The sequence below is a fragment of the Pongo abelii genome, chromosome 1 (genome assembly GCF_028885655.2).
Source record: "Pongo abelii isolate AG06213 chromosome 1, NHGRI_mPonAbe1-v2.0_pri, whole genome shotgun sequence".
NCBI classification, from domain to species: domain Eukaryota; kingdom Metazoa; phylum Chordata; class Mammalia; order Primates; family Hominidae; genus Pongo; species Pongo abelii.
In genome coordinates this window covers 57,567,650-57,591,451 of record NC_071985.2, presented here as the reverse complement: position 1 = coordinate 57,591,451, position 23,802 = coordinate 57,567,650, and the positions used below count along the sequence as shown (strand labels likewise).

Below are 23,802 nucleotides of genomic sequence, written 5' to 3'. Positions count from 1 at the left end.
AATCCCAGCACTTTGGGAGGCTGAGGTGGGTGGGTCACTTGAGGTCAGGAGTTTGAGACCAGCTTGGCCAACATGGTGAAACCCCGTCTCCACTAAAAATACAAAAAATTAGCCAAGCATGGTGATGCACACCTGTAGTCCCAGCTACTCGGGAGGCTGATCCAGGAGAATTGCTTGAACCTGGGTGGTGGAAGTTGCAGTGAATCAAGATGGTGCACTCCAGTCTGGGTGACAGAGTGTGGCTCTGCCTCAAAAAAAAAAAAAAACAAAAAAAAAAACACCTAAATCTGTGGTAATTTGTTACAGTATATACCTTAGCACACTGTATAATATACCTTGGCCCTCTCTATAATAGGAAACTAATACAGTGGGCTAAGTTATATGCATTTGATAAATGTAAATTTTCATGAACAGGGAATGAATACAAGTGAAATCATAAATTAGCCCCTTCTCACGTAATTGTTAAACATAATGGCTTTTATAGTGGAACTGACCATCATATACATAATAAGCACAGATGCCTTGCTTCTCTTCAGGAAAAAAAAAAAAGCCAGTAAAAATGAGACAGAAGTGTACAACTGTGCATTAGGTTGATGTAGAAAAGCAAAAGTACTTTACCAAGTGGGATTAATTGAGGGTCATTTCAGGACCACTTGGGCCTTTGACTTGGTCATTACAGCCCTGATTCTGCACAGAGGTGGGCAGAACTAATGAAAGCACATGGCTTATAGGAAAGTGTGAGTGATCTATGAAGGATTTTGGGACTCTCTGACAGAGAAGAAATCTTTGGTGGATGAGTAAAGTTACAAATAAAAGTATAAATTATGCTGGGAAAGGCAGTTGAAGCTCTGAGTAACTATAATTTTGTTATTAAAAAGATCCATATATTCAAGTGTAGAAAAAGGCTTAGTCATTTGATTTTCATTTAAATTTGTCTCTCTTAATGGATTAACGATTAATCAAGAGGGGAAAAATATAAAAGAAACCTTTGTTCTCTAAAAAGAGAGCAGAGAGCAGAAAAGAGCATCAAAGAGCAATGGTCCCCAACCTTTTTGGCATCAGGGATCAATTTCATGGAAAACAATCTTTTCCATGTCGGCAGGGGCGCTGGTTTCTGGATGAAACTGTTCCACCTCATCAGGCATTAGATTCTCATAAGGAGTGCACAGCCTAGATCCCTCGCATATGCAGTTCACAGTAGGGTTTGCGCTCGTATGAGACTCTGATGTCACAGATGATCTGACAGGAGGTGGAGCTCAGGTGATAACACTGATTACTGCTCACCTCCTGCTGTGGCCTGATTCCTAACAGGCCACAGTCACAGTAGTGGTGCATGGCCCGGGGACTAGGGACCTGAGGACCCCTAGCATAGAGGAAGGTTAGCCAGTAGCTTGTACAGAGCCCCTACAGGGGCAGGGTAACTTCATTCCTAGGTCTGATATACATTTTGTGAGGAACCAAATTTTGACAGTACCCTCTGAGTTGATTAGGCCCTAGAAGACTGACTTCTACAACCACACTTAAAAGAGATAAACCAGAAATCTAATTTATGTGTTCAAAACAAGATGCACTTCTTCCCTGAGTCTTCTGCTAAGAGCGTATCCTTTTCAGTATCACAGCAACTGAGGTTGTTTGAAAGCGCGTTTGCTCAATGGGCAAAGAAAAAGAACAAAGGAATTAGAGGAGCGTTGCCTTAGTCTATCTGTGTGCTGTAACAAAATACCACAGACTAGGTAATTTAGACACAATTTAAATTGACTTCTCACAATTCTGAAGGCTGAGAATTCCAAGATCAAAGCATTGGCAACTTTGGTGTCTGGTGAAGGTCTATTCCTCATAGATAGCCTACCATCTAGGTGTCTTTAAATGGTGGGAAGAATGGAAAGGCTAAAAGTGCCTTAGCTGTTTCCCCCAGCCATTCTATAAGGCATTGAGACATTCATGAGGGCAGAGCTCTTATAACCTAATCACTTCTCAAAAGGGCACACCTCTAATACCACCACAGTGGGGATTAAGTTTCAACACATGGGCCCAGAATGGTGGCTCCCACCTGCTATCTCAGTACATTAGGAGAATCTCTTGAGCTCAAGAGTTTGAGACCAGCCTAGACAACATGGAGAAACCCCATCTCTATGAAAAATGCAAAAATATACTATCTCACACCAGTCAGAATGGCTATTTCCAAAAAGTCAAAAAATAACATGTTGGCAAGGTTGTGGAGGAAAAGAAACTCTTATACACAGTTGGTGGGGATGTAAATTAGTTCAAACATTGTGGAGGACTGTGTGGCTATTCCTCAAAGACCTAAAGAAAGAAATACCATTCAACTCAGCAATCCCATTACTGGGGTATATACCCAAAAGAATATAAATCATTCTATTATAAAGACACATGTAAGTGTATGTTCACTGTAGCACTATTCACAATAGCAAAGACATGGAATCAACCTAAATGCCCATCAATGGTAGACTGGATAAAGAAAATGTGATACATATACACCATAGAATACTATGCAGCCATAAAAAGTAACAAGATCATGTCCTTTGCAAGGATGTAGATGGAGTTGGAGGCATTATCCTTAGCAAACTAACGCAGGAACATTAAATACTACATGTTCTCACTTGTAAGTGAGAGTTATGTGATGTGAACAACATGGATGCATAGAGGTAACAACACACACTGGGACCTATCAGAGGGTAGAGGGTGTGAGCAGGGAGTAGGTTAGGAAAAATAACTAATGGGTACTAGGCTTAATACCTGGGTGATATAATAATGACACACAGTTACCTACGTAACAAACCTGCACATGTACTCTAGAACTGAAAAGTACAAACAAAAAATTAAAAAATTTGCTGGGTGTGGTAGTTCATGCCTGTAGTCCCAGCTGCTTGAGAGGCTGAGATGTGAGGATCTCTTGAGCTGGAGAGGAGGAGGTTACAGTGAGTGAGATCACGCCACTGCACTCCAGACTGGGTGACAAAGCAAGACCCTATCTCAAAAAAAAAAAAAAAAAAATTCAACAGATGAATTTTGGAGGACATTCAGACCATAGCAGCCTCAAAAATTATTTTATCCAGATTATGAAAATGTGTGATGAACTATGCTTGAACAAAATCTAAATCTAACTTTCCAGTGAGCAGAGCACTAATGTCACTTGAAATACTATTTCTCTCCATTGTTTGGACTAAATGAAAACAAAAATGTCAAATTTTAGTATTTAAATCGTTTTTGTGAACTTCGTATGAAACATTTAAATACAAAATTATGAAACAGGTTTAAAATACAAAAAAACCACATACGTGTGTGTGTATATATGTATCAAATACATATATATGTGTATATATGTATCAAATACATATATATGTGTATATATGTATCAAATACATATATATGTGTGTATATGTATCAAATACATATATATGTGTGTATATGTATCAAATACATATATATGTGTGTATATGTATCAAATACATATATATGTGTATATATGTATTTGTGTATATATATATCAAATATATATGTGTATATATGTATTTGTGTATATATATATCAAATACATATATATGTGTATATATGTATTTGTGTATATATGTGTGTATATATATAAAAATATAAAAATTTTAGTGTTATTATGTCCAAAGATAAATCTCAGTCATGTGGAATTTGAGGATCTCCTGTGTTCGTTAATAATCCACTTAGAAGCAATATTTTAAACAAAAGCATTTCTGAAGAAAATCTCTCTCTCTCTCTCTGGTTCTCTCTGTCACACACACACACATACACACACATATTTTGATTATTGATAGTTACCTTCCTTAATTTTGGCATCAGCACTGTAACTTAAATATACCTCCTTTTAGCTGTGTATATTCTAGTGTTTTTTAAAGCAAATAAACAAAATCTTTTTGACTATCATTTAAGGAAAATAGGCATGAAAGTTGCCAGGTTCCAAGAACAGAATAAAAGCTATAACCAAAGAAGGTTTTCACTAAAACTTTTCTCAAAAGTCATCCCTTTCAGACACTTCCTAAGAATAATCAGTAACTCATCACTGAAGGAAACTTTGAGTCATAGGTAATTACTGATAAATGTCAGTAAGTTCAATCAAGACCAGAAGGGAAATGTACAAACCTCACCAAAACAGCAACCATCTTTATCTTTAAAAAAGAGTGGTGTGAATGAACATGCGCCTGTGGAGATGGGAGGGAATTTCATTATCAAACACTCCAAGACTCTGTGTGAAATGTTTGTAAAATTAAAAATAACAAAATTATGAAAAACTTTCCAACAGAGATGCCAGCTACAGTACACACTTAGTCATTACTGGCCTCCTCTGATTTACCCACTCATCTATAGTAAATGTGAACCATGTGTACAGGAAGAAATATCAACATTTACAAATGGATATTTTGGATGCAATAATAAATATACTAGAATCAGGATTTTAAGTCTCTGGGTTTTCTATCATTCGTGTATAAATTCTCAAAATATGAAATCATGAGTGTTTTATTTACCCATATTCTCACTTTTAAAAGCTATGCTGACAGCCTATTCTTTCTTAGAACAGAAGATGCCAAGATGATACAATACGGTATCTGCCCATGAAGAGCTTTTACTCTATAGAGGAGAAAGTCATATCTGGCATCTCACATGATGAGACAACATGAGAGAGTTTTAAAATCAAGTTATTCTACTGTCCTTGTTTTTGTCTCCTCACTTGACTTTGGGCTTCCCTAAGTACTCTTGTTCAAAAGTCTGGATCCTGCAGCTCTTTCAGGAATAATTGATTTTTATGATTATTTTATACCCTGTTGATGAGGTAGTTAGGTGATCTTGGGGCTGTGACCTTCACAAATGTTACACGTATTTCTCAGACTGGGAACTGTGGCTCATGCCCATAATCCCAACACTTTGGGAGGCTGAGGCAGGAGGATTGCTGGAGCCCAGGAGTTTGATATGAGATGGGGCAACATGGTGAGACCTTCCCTCTCTAAAAAAAATAAAAAATAAATAAATAAAAAATCAAACAATTATCCAGGAGTGGTAGTGTGCATCCATGGTCCCAGCTACATGGGAGAATGAAGAGGGTGGATAGCTTGAGCCCAAGAGATCTAGGCTGCACTGAGCCATGATCGTGCCACTGCACTCCAGCCTGGGTGACAGGGTGAGACCTTATCTCAAAAAATAAAATAAAAACAAGTGTTTCTTCAGTGGTAGAGGTTTTGTTTGCTCATTTGTTTTTGTTTTGTTTTGTTTTTATCTTCAGCCCCTTACTCCTTTCTCTGGCTACACCATTCTCAATCTATTTCTGTGAAGCTTTGATTCCTGATGTTTATGTTTTTCCACCACTTAAGACAGGAAGGCAGAAGGAAGTTATCTTCCTTCAGCTGAGAGAGTTTCAGAATTGAGCACTGGCAAAATCCTTTTCTTTGGAAAATAAAAATTCGTTGTGGAGAAGGCTATGATCGTGTTCATAGTGGTTAGTCTTCTCCTTCCCTAGCCAGAGCCAAGAAGGGATATTTCTTGGACCTTCGTCATAAAAATCTGGTGGCATTCCTGGAATGAAAGCCCACAGAAATATGGGGGCTCCCTAAGACTGTAGCCCCAAGGAGGTTCTCATCCTCACACTAGTCTTCACTTGACCTCCAGCAGTTCATCAAAATTACCACTTAAGTATTCCTATCAGTTCATAGTTCCAGCAGCTTTTGTTCCAGGTAAGAAGATTCCAGTTTCTATCTCTCTCTAGATGCACTTGTCTCTCCAGATTTTCAGGTGGTGGTTTGCCCTGTGACCTCATTTCTCTGATGAGTCCAAGACATCATGGTTCAGTTATTTTACTGTTGCTGTAAAAATGGAAATGATGACTTCTAAGCATTTTATTTGTTGGGGCTGAAACTGGAAGTCACAAGTCATTTTTTAGTACCATATTTATACATGCATTACTACAGTAATACAATTTCCAGCATTCCCATTTAGAGATGATTTTTCCCTCTTTGAAAGGGTAACAAAATAACAAAAATATGTAAAGTTCATCTGAGTCAAAACTTTAAAACACACTTGAAATACACACAGAACAATTTTAAATACGATAATATTAAATAAAATAAGACACAACATAAATAAAATCTAAGTAAAGATACAATGTCTTTGCCATGCTCCTACCACAGAGTCCAGTACCAGACAATGACTTAAACAATAACAAAAAATAAAAAAGTATAGCCATGAAAATCGTGACACAAAAGGAAGAAGACTGAGTTTTTTAAGTATGTAACATATTATAGTCTCCACCACTTAAAACATACCATTCCTGCATTTTTATAGACCAATAAGATAATAGATTTAAATATGTAGAGAAATTTGATATCTAAGAAAAGAAAGTTGAATTCAAATCAGTGGGGAAAGATGGAATTTTGAAATTAATTATGGTGTGACACATGAATAACCATTAAAAAAAAGATTAATCTAGATTCTTACCTTGTATTTAGAAGGTAATAAATTCCAAATGCTCCAAAGATTTAAATATTAAAAATGAAACTATACAAGTGCTAACAGGACCCTTGGGCATATTTCATTCAGACCTCATGGAAGATAGAAATCTCCCTAAATATAACTCAAAATCCAAAAGTAATAAACTCAAACACTTGATAAATCTGACTATATTAAAAAGAGAATTTTATTAAAACATACACCAGAAAACCATCAGCAAAAGCCAAAAGACAAACTGTGAGACAAATAGAACACAGAACATATAAAAAGTGCTAACATCTCCAGCATTTAGAGAGTTTTTACAAATCAAAGGAGAGAGATCAAAACCTGAGGGACAAATGGGCAAAAGCTATGCAACAGAGTTCACAGAAATAAAATACAATGGACTTTAAATATGTGAAACTATAGTCACCCTCGGTTATAAGAGACGGTGAAATTAAATACACAGTTAGAGACATTACAGGACATGAATTCTTGGAAATACTGGTGAAATCTGAATAGAGCCTATAATTTAGTGAATAGTATTCCACCAATGTTAATTTCCTTGTATTGATAATTGTGCCATGATTATTTGACATATAAACTTTACAGATAGCTAGGTGAAAGGTATATAAAAATTCACTTTATTATGTTTTCAATCTTTCTTTATATGTATAATCATTTCCAAATAAAAGGTTATTTTTTAAACAAAAATCAAGTGTAAAACACTAAAACAAAACAAAACAAAGTGATGAAGAACCACTTCATAGTTATCACATGGTAAAAATCCAAAAGCTTGATATCGCAATTTGTTGGTGAAGCCCTGGGGTAACAAACACTCTCCTTCATTATTGGTGAGAACATAAAATAGAATACCTTTAGAGAGGGAGATTTTCAGCACAGCATTTATTATTTAGCATTAAATTCATCAAACTTACATCTGTCCCCAAAATACACAGGCACAAAAATTAAATGACATAGCACAGGGCTGTTGACTACAGCCTATTTGTATTGGCAAGTGATTCAAAGCAACCCACATAACCTTAGACTACAAAATACTCATATAAGTTAGTAGAAAAAGAAATAATGGAGATTCCTATTTTCCGATATGCAATGATCTCCTGCATATATTTGTTGAGTAAAAGTAGAAAGGTAAATAAAAATGTTTACAGAACAGTTTGTGTATGGAAACTTTTGAATGGTAAGATGAGAAATACAGATAGTATGTTGCATTTGTATCGTAAGGTAGGAAACTTTAAATATGTGTGGGTGTGTTTATATTTATAAAAAAACACTAAAAAAATACATATACTTATTATTCTTTGGTTTATTTTTGTAAACCAAAGAGTTTTATATATATATTTATTTATAGATATAGAAGAAACATATATCTATATCTGTATGAAGTGATACATATATATCTGTATAAAGAAGATATATATATACATATATATTCATAGTATGTATGTATGAAAAGAATGAAAAGAGAAGGATGACATGGATAGAAGTAATATTTCCCTGATATTGTTATATATTTTGAGTAATACCAAGTCACATAACAATATCGGGAAAAAATCAGAACCACATATTTTGAATACATATCCTTGGTGGAATATATTGTAAGAACAGAAGGAAAAACAAAGAAAATTTAAATGTTACTCAGTAGCCTTATTTTAGTGGTAACATTGTTACAGATAATGCTAAACCATTTTATGTGCATTGTAGGATATATGAAATAATAAGGGTTTTAGGAAATAACTTCCCATGTAAAGTCATAAAATCAAAGTGTGAACTTTTTACTTCTTTTCAAAATACATATTTTATTCTAGAAGCAATGACAACTCTACAGCAAAGAACACCCATTGTGCCCTCATTTTGGATTGTAAATATTATTTCCAAGTTAAATGGATTAGAGCTCTTTGGAAATATGACTGATTTTAGGACTGGGGCAAGAAACGTACAGATGAGCTTGAATATCTGGGTGTGCCAGAAATAAATGAAACAATAAAAAAAGCTAATGGGTTAGTTCCTTAATGACCCAGGAGCCACCTTGAAGTTGCTCACCTGGGCCAGGATAAGGCGATTTGAGTATTAAGAAGAGAAATAACTGAAATTGATACCTAACACATTGACTATATAAAAACCCAGGAAGTCATAATGATAGTCAAAAAGCAAGAGAGCAAATAAAAACAAACAGAGACAAAATACCACGAGTATTAGAGAAACAACTCAATACCATGAAAATTAATAATTATAGGAGAAAAATTATTTGGTCCTTCATACGAACTGTATGTCAGAATAAACAAAAAGTCCTGGTTAATGAGGAAGTTATTCTTTTTATTTTATTTTATTCTTTTGAGATGGAGTCTTACTATGTTTCCCAGACTGACCTCGAACTCCTAATGTCAAGGAATCCTCCCACCTCAGCCTCCTGAGTAGCTGAGACTATAGGTATAAGCCACCACTCCCAGCTTGGAAAAGTTATTTTAAAAAATCCATGTAAATCAAATGGAAGATACAGAATTAGAAAAGATGATTTTGTGATTGCTATCTAAATAATAGATTTGGGCAATGATCATCAATATATTTGGTAAATGATAATAATATTCATATACCACCAAAGTATTACATGCTGACCAGTGAGGAAACAATCATAATGTTACAATGAAGGAGCCCTGCTATCGCCTCCTGCAATCAATTAACTATCTTAGGATCTCCAGTCATTATGTTCTTCTTGATGTGATACATTATTAGGTGAACATCACCATCTGTGAAACATTCTTACCTAAAAAGGGGTAAACAATGCAATTAAGCCTTTAGTTCTAACTTTCATTTATATGAACACAGGCAATGGATACAAATCTGTATGTCACCCAGTTATTTCAACTGATTAATGCCATGAAAAACAAGGGGGAGTGAGGGGACAAAGTATGTTCTATTTAGAAATGATTTAAGAAGCATAACAATGGCAGTGTTTGGACATATTTTAAGATTCTGTGTCAAACTATATGAAGACATTTTTGAGTAATCAAAGAAATTTGAATATGGACTGGGTATCAGAATATTAAATTTTTTGGTATAATAATGGCATTGTAGAAAATATCTTTCACAAATACATATTAAAGTTGTTCTTTGTGTTATTTTTTTCTTGCAACCTTTTCCTTTCTTTTTTTTTTTTTTTTTCACTTCAACCTCTGCCTCCTGGGGTCAAGTGATTCCCCTGCCTCAGCCTCCTGAGGAGCTGAGACTACAGGCATGCGCCACCGCGTCTGGCTAATTTTTTGTATTTTAGTAGAGACAGGGTTTCACCATGTTGGCCAGGATGGTTTTGATCTCCTGACCTCGTGATCCACCCGCCTTGGCCTCCCAAAATGCTGGGTTACAGGTGTGAGCCACTGTGCTCACCTAAAGTTTTAAAAGATAAATATTAATGTCTGGATTTTTATTTGAAATATTTCATCAAAAAAAGTATAAAATGTATAATAAAACATTGCTAATTTTAAAAGCAGGAGTTATTTGTATGGAGACTCAATATACTATTCTATCTACTTTCAAAACGCAGTGAAAATTTTATTGTAGACAGGGCATGGTGGCTCACGCCTGTGATTCCAGCACATTGGGAGGCCAAGGCAGGCTGAGTACTTGAGCCCAGGAGTTTGAGACCAGCCTAGGCAATACAGAAAAATCCCCTCTCTAAAAAAAAAAAAAAAAAGCAAAAATAAAAAAATAAAACTACAAAAATTATCTGGGTGTGTTAGGATGTGCCTAAGGTCCCGGCTACTTGGGAGGCTGAGGTGTGAGGATCTTTTGAACCTGGGAGGGGGAGGTTACAATGAACACAGATGGTGCCACTGAACTCCAGCCTGGGCAACAGAGTGAGACGCTACCTCAAAAAAAAAAAATGTATTACTTTTTTCTCAAGTTATTTTTTTTTAAATAAGCAAAATACATCACAGTAAGTTAAAATTTTCTTTGTAGGACCTGTTGCTATCTAATAATTTTTTACTTTTCATGCTTTAATAGTTGCTGCAACAAAGAGCCAATCTGAATGAATTACCAATGTCCAAGGCTGGAACACCAAAATAAATAATGTGGTACTGGATTATAACTCAAAATATAAGTATATATGAGTCTCTACTGATAAAGTATTGAACAAATAGAGGAAAAAAGATAATTCTACCTTATAAAAATTAGAAATAATATGTGTAGATACTCTCCCCTTCAAAGGTGAACCTTAATTCTGCCCTCTTCCCCTTTGAGTGTGGGCTGAACTTGGTGACTTGCTTCCCATGAATATAGTATGTAAGGGTCAGAAAAGTAACTTCCCAGGAGAGAAACCTGTCAAACACAATTGCAGCCAGGTGATTCAGGCCAACTTCACCAATGATAAGTCAGGCTGATGGTATGTACGCCTTTATATTGTCCAATGGGTACTTCACTTCTGTAGTATTCTTCCCCAGAACCCATAACATCGATCTAGTCATGATAAAGACATCAGACAAATCCAAACTGAGAGATATTCTAGAAAGCACTTGACCCAAATTCCTCAAAATTGCCAAGGTTATGAAAAATGAAAAAATACTAAGATACTATTACGGATAGAGGAAACTAATGGGACATGACTACTAAATGCATGTGGAATTCTGGATTGGATCCTGGAACAGAAAGATGACATTAACAGAAAAGCTAGTGAAATCTGAATAGCATACAGTTTAATTAATAGCCAGACACTGATATTGGTTTCTTAGTTTTGACAAATGTACCATGATTATTTAAGAAGATAATAATGGTGGTAACTGGCTAGAGCATATGGGAACTCCATACTCTCTTTATAACATTTCAGTAAATGCATAGTTTTTACAAAATAAAAAAAGCTACTATAGACTGAATGTTTATGCTCCCCCAGATTCATATACTGAAACCTGATCCTCAATGTGATGGTGCTTGAAAGTAGGTCCTTTGATAAGTGATTAGGTTATGAGGGCGGAACCCTCACGAATGGGATTAGTGCTCTAATAAGAGGGAACCCCGGGAGCTCCCTCATCCCTTCTGCCATGTGAAAACACATGAAAAGACAGCTATCTAGGAAGTGGGCCTTCACCAGACACTGAATCTGCTGCCACCTTGATCCTGAAATTCAAAGCCTCCCGAACTGTGAGATACAAATGTGTGTGGTTTATAAATCACCCAGTTTTGGTATCTTGTTATATAAGCCCAAACAGACTAAGATGAAAACTTAATAAAAATAAGATAAACTTCTGATTGGCTTTAAAAATACATATTACTTGGGTTTAAAAATATAGATATATTACTTGTGTTCTAACAAAATTAACAGTTGCGTATCAGAAAAGAAATCCTTCACAGGACTGCACGTAAGGAGGGACACCATGAAACTGTGTGATAGTAGGGCATAGAGAGTGGGAGATTTGTCAGAAACCGAGAGAAAGGTTGGCCATTCATATCTTTTATCCAGGTGCAGATTAAAACTTCAATGGCAGAGGAAAAGGAACCTCATAAAGGTCTAGCAAAGTCACAAGCAAAAGGAGAGATGCTGAACATGGGAAACCACTAAAACATTTTCTCAGCCAAAAGTTTTAAGCCGCTTGCAGATAAGCTTAGGAAAGGATTGGAGTTATGAAAATATTCCAGTTTCAACCATGCTAATAATATGCTGACAGTGAGCAAGTCATTTAATTTTTCTCATTCTTAACTCTCTCAATTGTGGGATGACGTTCATCCACAGCTGTGATTAAAACTGCCTTTCTGAAAATTATGAATGTGAAAGAAATCTGACATAACTCCATCTTGCTTCTGACCTCCAAGCTGCCCTTGTTTATTCCTGGGCATAGGCCAAGCTTACTTTGGGAGGAATTTAGTTTATAGTTTAAAACCAAGATGATAACAGCCCCTTTCCAAAACTAACCCACTCCTTACTCAGGAACTGAAACCACCTTTGTAAAATTAACCCAATTTGCCACAAGGTTAAAATTATGGTTCTGGAATCATGAAGCCAGAGGTCACAAGATTGGAAATCTCCCCTATTGCTCCTATAGATAACATCACTATTGTAAAACTTAAGATTTGTGTTTTAGGTATTTTTCAGACCCTGTGTTCTGTTGGACCATGTAGCACCACCTGGAGTAGTAATTCATACTAAGAAACTTCCTTCACTGGTCTTGTGACCCCACCCAGGAAGTGACTCAGTGAAAAAAAAGACAGCTTTGACTCCCTAGGATTTCATCCCTGGTGCAACAAACGAGCATTCTCCACTACCTAGGCTCCTGCCTGCCAAACTATCCTTGAAAAACCCTAGCCTCTGAATTTTCCAGGAGGCTGAGTTGAGTAATAAACTCCCATTCTTCTTCTTGGCTAGCCCTGCAGTTGTTAAACTTTATTTCTACTGGAATACCACTGTCCCATTGAATCAGCTTTATCTGTGCAGTGGGCAAGAAGAACCCATCAGGTGATTACATAATTCTATGAATTTACAAAGGTAAGTTTTTCAATCTTTTTGGATATATTCAATGAAGTATCAAATTTGACAACTACATAAATAATTAAAATATGTTGTAATGTAAAAAGGAAGTAAGAATAGTTTTGGGTATTACATATGCTTTAAATTCTCATTTTGGCAAGTCATTGCATGTGGTAGGAAATAAATTATCATACAACTACAATGTATGTACATATAGTCAATTGCAATGACCACAAATAGTTAGTCCTTTAATTCCTGAAATATTCACCATACCAATAGGCTATTACTTGCAAGTATCATTCAGACGAGTCACTCAGAGAAATATGTTGAACTGCACCATTAATGTGCAATCACCAAGATCCAGACTGTACAGGAAACTACAGCCTTGTTCATCAACAGTTAATTTGTAAGAAAAAGAAAGAAATTGGGCCGGACGCAGTGCCTCACACCTGTAATCCCAGCACTTTGGGAGGCTGAGGCGGGTGGATCACCTGAGGTCAGGAGTTCAAGACCAGCGTGATCAACATGGTGAAACCCTATCTCCACTAAAAATACAAAAGTTAGCCGGGGGTGGTGGCATGCACCTATAATCCCAGATATTCAGGAGGCTGAGACAAGAGACTCCCTTCAACCCAGGAGGTGGAAGTTGCATTGAGCCAAGACCCTGTACCATTGCACTCCAGCCTGGGCAACAAGAGTGAGACTGTCAAAAAAAAAAAAAAGAAAAAAGAAAAAAATTGATAGGGCGCTATTAAAAGAGACTTAAGTCCGGGCGCGGTGGCTCACGCCTGTAATCCCAGCACTTTGGGAGGCCGAGGCGGATGGATGACGAAGTCAGGAGATCAAGACCATCTGGCTAACATGGTGAAACCCCGTCTCTACTAAAAATACAAAAAAAATAGTCTGGCGTGTTGGCGGGCACCTGTAGTCCCAGCTACTCGAGAGGCTGAGGCGGGAGAAAGGCATGAACCCAGGAGGCGGAGCTGGCAGTGAGCCAGATTGTGCAGCTGCACTCCAGCCTGGGCAACAGAGCGAGACTCCATCTCAAAAAAAAAAAAAAAAAAAAAAAAAAAGAGAGACTTAAAAGTCACATCAAGTTAAAAAAAAGGAAAGGAGAAATATATCAAAGGATATATATCTGGGTTACAATCTATAATAATGAAGTGATCATTATAAAATTCAGGATAATAGTTACCCATGGAGAGATGGAGGATTTGTCATTGTAGTGGGACACATGTCTTCTGGGTGGCTGGCAAAGTACTTTTTTTTTTTTTTTAACCTGGGTAATAATTACAAGGGTGCTAGTCTTATAATAATTTTTATAGCAAACATTTGTGTGGTTTTCAACATTTTTTTGTATTACAATGTGTACTAAAATCTTCCTGTGTTGCAGAGTGCTATGTACTCCATTTACAAAAACAAATATGAAAAAATTTCTTATAGCCAGAGGTTAGAATCAAGTAGGAAAGAATATAGGTGATAAAATGATTGCAACAGAATCCGGCAATTGTTATGATAAAATTACATTGGATAAAATGAGGCCCAGTGGATGGGGTGGTCAGTTTTGCCTAGCTAAATCATAGACAGCTTTGAAAAGAAATAATGCAGCATAGTATTCCGTGATGTATATGTGCCACATTTTCTTAATCCAGTCTATCATTGATGGACATTTGGGTTGGTTCCACGTCTTTGCTATTGTGAATAGTGCCCCAATAATGCATGTATCTTTATAGCAGCATGATTTATAATCCTTCGGGTACATACCCAGTAATGGGATGGTTGGGTCAAATGGTATTTCTGGTTCTAGATCCTTGAGAAAAAAAGGATGAGTTCATGTCCTTTGTAGGCACATGGATGAAGCTGGAAACCATCATTCTGAGCAAACTATCGCAAGGACAGAAAACCTAACACCACATGTTCTCACTCATAGGTGGGAATTGAACAACGAAAACACTTGGACACAGGAAGGGGAACATCACACACCGGAGCCTGTCGTGGGGTGGGGAGAAGGGGGAGGGATAGCATTAGGAGATATACCTAATGTAAATGACGAGTTAATGGGTGCAGCACACCAACATGGCACATGTATACATATGTAACAAACCTGCATGTTGTGCACATGTACCCTAGAACTTAAAGTATAATAAAAAATAAATAATAAATAAATAAATAAATATGAAAAAAGAAATAATGCAATGCCTAAGCTTAATATTTAAAGAGTAATCACTGTATCCAATAGACAAGAAGGTAGAGCAATGTAGAAGGAATGGGTTATTTTGTCAAAGTATATCTTTACAGACAAAATCATGACTCTCTTGCAGACATTAAATATTTAAAATTTTATTTGGGCCGGGTGCGGTGGTTCACGCCTGTAATCCCAGCAATTTGGGAGGCCAAGGCAGGTGGATCACCTGAGGTCAGGATTTCGAGACGAGCCTGGCCAACATCGTGAAACCCTACCTCTACTAAAAATACAAAAATTAGCCGAGTGTGGTGTCAGGCGCCTGTAATCCCAGCTACTCGGGAGGCTGAGGCTGGAGAATCACTTGAACCCAGGAGGGGGAGGTTTCAGTGAGCCAAGATCACGCCATTGCACTCCAGCCTGGGCAACAAGAATGAAACTCCATCTCGAAGAATAAAATGAAATAACATAAAATAAAATTTTATTTAACTCACTAATTAATGAGAGAATCAGTAAGATGTTATAGCTAATTCGCCAGGCACGGTGGCTCACGACTATAATCCCAGCATTTTGGGAGGCCGAGGCAGGAAGATCACCTGAGGTCAGGAGTTCAATACCAGTCTGGCCAACGTGGGGAAACCCTGTCTCTACTAAAAAATACAAAAATTAGCTGAGTGTGGTGGTGGGTGCCTTTAGTCCCAGCTACTCGGGAGGCTGAGGCAGGAGAATTGCTTGAACCTGGGAGGCATCTCAGAAAAAAAAAAAAAAAAAAAAGACGTTATAGCTAATTCAAAAGAGAATCTGTAAACAGACACATATTGGTCATCAAAAATGTTGAAATAAGTTTACAAACAAATAAAAAGTTAATCAGTATCCATAGGAAAATAACCAAATATTTCCCTGCTGAACAAATCTGCATTTACGTGAAGAAGCATGCTCATTATTATCAGTGTTCACTGATTTATAGAACTATAAAATACCTAAATGACAATGAAAAGAGAAAATAACTTCAAAGGGCATACCGGATAGGACCCTCAGCAATCTTTTTCCCTTTCGAAGTATTTGAATAATTTTTTTCGTCAGCACAAAGACCAGGTGTTGCAAAACAGCAGGACCCATCCTAAGAAGGGCAAGAATGCGGAACAGCTGGAGTTAAAATGATAGACGGGATGGGGTGAGAAAAGAGGTTGAAAAGATGGTTAGGGTCTACATCAGGAAGCTGAGTGAAGCTTTTTATTTTGTTTGTCATTAGGGAATGAGCAGAGGCAAATCTGGATAACCCTGATAATCATTTCCTCTTCTTTATCTGTAGTTTAGGAAGAATTTTGCCTAACACTTTGTGACATAGCTCAGTAGAAGAATGTATTAGGTTGGTGAGAAAGTAATGGCAAAAACCGCAATTTCTTTTGCACCAACTTAATAGTGGACTCTGGAGTTCTCCCTTTCTTAATCCAGGACACTCCTGTTGTTACACAGATGCTACCTATCCGTCTTTACTTATAAATATTTTGAATGGATGAGGTAAGGTCTCTCATCTGGAGCCCTTTTATGCTATGTCATACACACCTGTGCCCATGAGAAGCCTTTTACGTGGAATGATGCAAGTGTGAAAGAAAGGATGTGCTTTGCTGCTTCTCTGCCTGTGAGTTACCTTAAAAAATCATATTTAACATTTTCATTGTGTGATGTTAGGAATGTGTGTGTCCTTTTCACTTTTGCATTACAGAAAGAATGCATTTGGTTTTTGTTATATTTGGTTCATTACTATTACTCTTAGTAGTAGTATTTTTATTTTAACATGATCGGATTTGTATTTTAAAAAGATATAGCCAGGCGCGGTGGCTCATGGATGTAATCCCAGCACTTTGGGAGGCCAAGGTGGGCTGATCATTTGAGGTCAGGAGTTCAAGACCAGCCTGATCAACATGGTGAAACCCCATTGGAGTATTATAAATTTAGGAAGACAAGTGTGATCCAGGCTTTGCAGTGTCGCTGTGTTAAAAAGAAAAAAGAAAATTAAATTACTATGATTGAGAGTAGTTTGGGGATAACCGTGAAAAGGGAGACTTGGTTGGTTTCTGGTATATAAATTCTTTTCATATTCCCTTACCTCGTGCTCTTTATGAAATTTATTCTCAAAATAGCTAGTAAAACATTATGTTGATTTTGACTGCTTGATAGGTATCGGAACATGGGTGTTTCCTACCTAAAAACAAACATTCACACTTTCCGGCAGAACTCATTAGGCAATTAGTCCTTTATTTGTAAAGCCATATTTATTTGGTTCATAATTTTACATTTTTCACTTGATCCACAGAGACAATTCTATTTCCTTCTTATTTTAATCTGCTTCTCTTTCTTACAATTTATCTGTTGAAGAACTTTGCTGTAGTTGCCCCCAGGGTCTGGATTCTGGTGATTGCATATTTATGGTGCAGTTCAACATGTTCTTCCATCTTCCATCCTCTGTCATTTCTACTCATTGGCAGCTGGGTCCAGAGAATGAACCAGACTTAAGTTTGGTCTTTTTAAAAACCTATAAGTAGGGTATAGCAAGGCTATAAAAAGCACATAATTTTGCCATGTCTTTATATGATCTTAACAACCATTGAATCACAATACCTAAGTTTAATCATTTGTTAGGGGTTAAAATGATGAGATTCTAATGCAATTATTTTATTTTTATGTGTTTGTTAGAGTATTTTTATTAAAAAAATTTATCTCATCCAGTATTTTGTTACCCATGATAGAGTTAATAAAAAATGCAGGCTACCTGCTTAATTTTTTTCCTTTCTTAAACAATTTTAATAACAATGGATTAGTTTCTATTGATAATCTGAAAGTAGGCAATTCTTTTCTAACAGCATTTTGCACTCATAGATATAAGTAAGTTTGATCTGTTCAATCCATTGCACTTATTAAAATTATTGAAGTTCAAATGGTGTCATCTTGGTTAGTGAAAAACCCACCAAATTCTTGAAGAATTTTAAATTTATCAGTCTTTGACAGCTTATTTGCTAACTGATATGACAATATTTGCTAGGCTTAGCTTTGCTATGTCCTGTCTGAGATCTGGAATCAGTGATATCTTTAGCAAACCTAGTTTTCTTGGAGTGAGAAGTGACATTTCAAGACTACAATCTAGGTCTCATTGCTACTGCATTAGTCATTGTTTCTAAGTGTTTATAGTGGAAAAGACTAGAAAACATTTACAGGCAGGAATTATATATATCCCAGATCTGTCCACTATAAAAGACTAGAAACAATGACCAACACAATAGCAATTTTCTGTTTGCATTGATGCTTGCAATCAAATTTCCAAGACTAAAGTGCTTTTAACTAAACTATTCTCTATTGCATTTGCATGTCCCTTTTTCTATATTAAGAATTATTTTTTCTCAAGGACACAGAATATGATAAATTAGAACTGTCACTAATTATTCATTTTTAAATTATTTTTAGATTACTAGTACTATTACCATTGTGATTACTAAAATTAAATAAATTAAACCAAAGAAACTTTCTTTAAATCCACATCATTCAAAAAAGCACAGAAAAATTAATTTCACATGAAAAATAATAGAAATGTACAAAGGTCAAATTCTATGCAGTGTTACAATAAGAGAATAAGGAACATAACTATATGAATGCACACATACACAAAATATAAATCTGAAACCTAGCCTCATTTTAGTTGGCCTTACTTTCTCCTAATGCTAAGGAAAAGAAGACAAGGATTCCAACTATTAATTTACTGTACTCAAGTTGTAAACCAATGATATTAGGCTAGAAAATAAAGTAATGATAACTGAAAAAGAGTTGTTAAAATTAATAATATTCATACAAATCTAATTACCTTTTGAGAAATATAGGAAAATTAATTTTAAAACTGATAAATTTGTTGAACAATAACAGTATTAATGGAATTCAGGTAACAGGGTATAATATTCATATACAAAAATTGTATATGAATATTATATATATATGTTTAAAGATGACCATGATTATTATTATTATGTTTAAAGATGACCATGATTATTATTATTATATGTTTAAAGATGACCATGATTATTATGATACATCACTTCCTGCCATAAACAGCTTGAAAACTGTAAAAATACACAATACACTGGTTTTTAGCCACTGAAAATAAGCATAGAGAGGCATAGAGAACTGTGATCCATAACAGAAGAGAGACAGAGAAAGTAAGCCCTGCTTTCCTTTAAAAAGACTATAGTGCAGGGAAGGAACATAAATCTCAAATTTAGAATTTAGAAGTTGAGAAGTTTATAGGGATACTCCTTAAATAGAGCGAAAACACTAATTTGAGTTGAGGAAATAGTGATCTAAATTCAAGGAGAGTGAGAGGACTGAAATTTACCAGACAAAGTACTAGAAAAAGTCTAAAAATACTATATAAGAGTACTTTTGAGTCTAGCTGAATATCAAGCAGCTCGGATGAAAAACAAAACTGCATGAGTACTGACAAAGGATTCCCACCAGGGATGTGGGTTAATTTACAGAGATTATACCGGGTTCAAGTACTTTTAAGTTCTTATCATCCAAAGCAGAAAAGCCTTATCGAACACCCTGGGAATGCATTAGAGATTTAAGAATCATTATACCTTAGTAATTAAAACTACCCTAGATCCAGTATAACAAATTTAAACACAGGTCTTTAAGACAGAGATGATACGTAATTGATTGTTGGCCAAGACCAACTTCATCATCATTAAATGGAGAATGAAAGAATCCTGAATATTTAACATCATAAAATTCAAAATGCCCAGCATCCAATAAAAAGTTACTAGAGATCTGAAGAAGCAGGAAAATACGCCATCATTAGCAGAAAAATCAGTCAATAATAGCAGACCCAGAATTACAGAAATACATTTTCAGAACAGGCTTCAAAACAACTATTATAAATATTTTTAAGTATTTGAATATAAAACCAACAAGAATATAATAAGGAAGGAAATGCAAACTATAAAAATGGAACTTATGTAGCTGAAATGAATATTTTACTATACAAGTTTAATAGCAGACTAGCTATTGGAGAAGAAAAGGTTAATGAACTTGAAGACACAGCAATTGAAGCAGTCTAACCTGAGAAAGAGACAGAAAAGAGGCCAAAAAAATGGAATAGTTTCTTAATGACCAGTGGAACAGTGTTAAAGAGTCAAACATACTGTAATTGGAATATCTGAAGATAGGAGAAAGAGAAACTAAAAAAATGGAGAACTAGTGCCTAAAAGTTTTCAACTTTGATAAAAACTAAAGCCCACAAGACCAGGAAGCTCAACAAATTTCAAGTAGAACAAACACCATTTATATCTTAATCAAAGTTTTAAAACTAGTTATAAAAACATTTGAAAAGTAGTCACAGGAGAAGAAAGACTTATTAGAACATAGAAAACTGGCACTGATTTCTCAACAGAAATAATGGAGTTCAGAAGACAAAAGTGTAACATCTTTTAAAGTCCTAAAGAAAAGAAAAATCACCCTATAATTCTTTCTGGTGAAAATATTCTCCAACTGAAGATGGGGAAAAAGATACTTTTTTCATATGTTATATGTTTGAAAATTGTTCATAAAATCATATATTTTGTTTTCTCACCATAAAACAATAAGTATGTGAGACAATACATATGTTAAATTGCTTGATTTAGCCATTTCATAATATAAACAAAACAAAAATTTTTTCTCAGAAAATCAATACTTGAATATATTTATTGTTAGCAGATATGCACTGTAGAAAATGTTGAAGACAGGTCTTTTTGCTAATGGAAAAGGATTCCAGGCCTGCACAAAGGAGTGAAGAGAGCTAGAAAAGGGAAACACGTGGGTATATATATATATATATACATATATATGTGTATATATACATATATATGTATATATATGTATATATAGATATATATACATATATATGTATATATATGTATATATAGATATATATACATATATATGTATATATATGTATATATAGATATATATATACACACACATATATATAAATCCTTATCATTAAAAGTATACATATTTAAATAATAACTGACCATGCCCAAAAGAATGATATTTAACTGATGTCACCATTCAGAATCCACCTTTTTCTTCCTCTCTGGTTCCAGCTCCTAAGTGACCACATACGCAGAGTAGAGCCAAACCTCTCTTTTCCAATTCTGTTTCAGACCTTTACACAGACCTGTGGAGTAGTTCACTTGTGCCCATATTTTCTTTTATTTTTATTTTTTTTTGGGGGTGGCGAACGGAGTCTTACTCTGTCGCCCAGGCTGGAGTGCAGTGGCATGATCTCAGCTCACTGCAACCTCTGACTCCTGGGTTCAAGCAATTCTCTGCCTCAGCCTCCCGAGTAGCTGGGATTACAGGCACCTGCCTCCACGCCCGGATAACTTTTGTATTTTTAGTAGAGACGGGGTTTCACCATTTTGGCCAGGCTGGTCTTGAACTTCTGACCTCATGATCCACCTGCCTCGGCCTCCCAAAGTGCTGGGATTACAGGCATAAGCCACCATGCCCGGCAACTTGTGCCCATATTTTCACAATTTCTTTCTCCACAGTTCTATCAGCATTGTGTATAGCACACTTCACACATAAATTTAACATATCTTATGAAAAATAATATATTGATTTTATGTCTTTAGCTTCTCTGAGTTAACAGTTAAGTTATAGTCCTAGTGACTGCATGATGTCCATGTTCCCATGATTTTCTCTTGCGCTCATTCACCTTCACGGAATTAAACTGATATAAACACAGTGGATACTAATCATTACTAGGGGACAGCAGTGTGGAAACATAATTTGCATTATCAGCATCCAGTTCCAGCAGAAGCTCAATGCAAAATGACATAATACATAATATTTTTCAATTATCAGCCAAGGTGAGAGATTTAAAATATGTTCAAAGTACAAGTCATGGAATCGGGGGTATATGTATAAATATATACTAGATATTCTTTAACTTCATATAGATAAATGTTTTGAGCTTTTAGCTGGTATCCCTGATAAATTGTCTTGGTAAAACAATAATTCAAAAAGACTGAAAATAAAATTTTCTTTTGGATTTGTATAACTTAGCTTTCAATATATACCATTTTAGATTAAAGCATTCATTACTGGAGATCAAAGATTCTTGGAAGGACTAAAGCACATAGTAGGTGATCAATGGCTCTGATAATTCCAGATTTTCCACTGGCCTGTCTCTGAAACTTTGTAAGATTAAATTACCTAATACCTGTGAACTTTGGTTTATTTTTCAATAAAATTTGAATTATGGACTAGAACTGCATTTGTAAGACTTTTGTATTCTATAAAACAGTGAAAGAAGTGGAGGCTAAACCAATTTGGAGTTGTCAACATTTTTTTAATAAAGGCATTAAAAAACATAAAAACTACCATCTCTACTTAATCCATGTCATTATAAAGAACATTTTTACATTATAAAGAACATTTTAACAACAAAAGAGTCAGGAGAGCAAAATAGCAAAGTCCTTTATATCAAAGGAATTAAAATAAAGCTTTAAGAAAAAATATTTTCATATTATTTTTTCCATTTAATCACAGACTGATAAAAATTTCAAAAATGTCTAAAATCATTCTATAGATCTGTGCTTAAAACTTTATTTATTTATTTGAGACAGAGCCTTGCTCTGTTGCCCAGGCTGAAGTGAAGTAGCGGGCACGATCTCAGCTCACTGCAACCTCTGACTCCCAGGTTCAAGGGATTCTCCTGGCTCTGCCTCCTGAGTAGCTGGGACTGTAGGTGCACACCACCATACCTGGGTAATTTTTTGTAGTTTTAGTAGAGATGGGGTCTCACCGTATTGCCCAGGCTGGTCTTGAACTCCTGAGCTCAGGCAATCTGCCCACCTTAGCCTCCAGATTACAGGCATGAGTTACTGTGCTCAGCCCAGAACTGTTAAATTAAATGCTTTCTACAATCTTTTTTAACCATAAAATTCTGATCTATTGTCTTATTTTGTTACAATATGTTAAGCCAATGTAATTAACATTACATAATCTTATGTCAGTTAAATGTGATTTTCTTAACTCATATAATAACAGTAAGAAAAATACTTTTTTAAGAACTGGAGAAAATATCTCCTAATGTTTGATATAATACTTTGCCATAACACATTTTAACACACAGTCCACACATTTAAAAACTTTTTGAAAAGTTCCTGTGGGAAATGACAGTGTTATTTGAGTCTATTAAAGCATCATTCTGGTTGCGCAAACTTGAACGAGAAGTTGCACTGTGGTAAGACTAGTCTTTATCTTAGAGACCAAGAGTCATTTTGCAAATTTGTGGTATCATTTCCCTAAACAACTTAGGATGAAATTGTACTTCATTTCCTCAGTTCTGCATTTCTGCAGAGACAGAAAGAAACACAGCTCTTGACTTCTTTTTTGTAAACATTACTGTAAGAGTTGTGATAACTTTTTATTCTACTATGTATATGTATGGAATAGTATTAATAAATGAACTAGGGAAGGATGTAATAAATTAGACATCTCTTCATTTTAGAGGGAAGATGGAAACAACATTGCTTTTCTTTTCTCAAATAAATATGTGTGAATCAAAAGAAAAAACTTTTTTCAAGTTAATACATGGTTCAGGAAAAGAAGAAACAAGCAAAGAAGCCAAAATCAGGTAAAA

The 23,802-nt window shown here is 35.5% G+C and overlaps 1 protein-coding gene across 1 annotated transcript in view; it reads left to right on the top strand.

Annotated features, from left to right (window-relative positions):
• Positions 1–12,670: 12,670 nt before the first annotated feature.
• The window catches only part of RGS18 (regulator of G protein signaling 18), a 39,933-nt gene continuing 28,801 nt past the window's right edge, over positions 12,671–23,802 (top strand). Inside the window, exons 1-2 of the mRNA XM_002809685.5 lie at positions 12,671–12,958; positions 23,671–23,796. Of these exons, the coding sequence (XP_002809731.2) occupies positions 12,945–12,958; positions 23,671–23,796 (140 nt within the window). The 5' untranslated portion in view covers positions 12,671–12,944. The remainder of the gene's footprint in view (positions 12,959–23,670; positions 23,797–23,802) is intronic.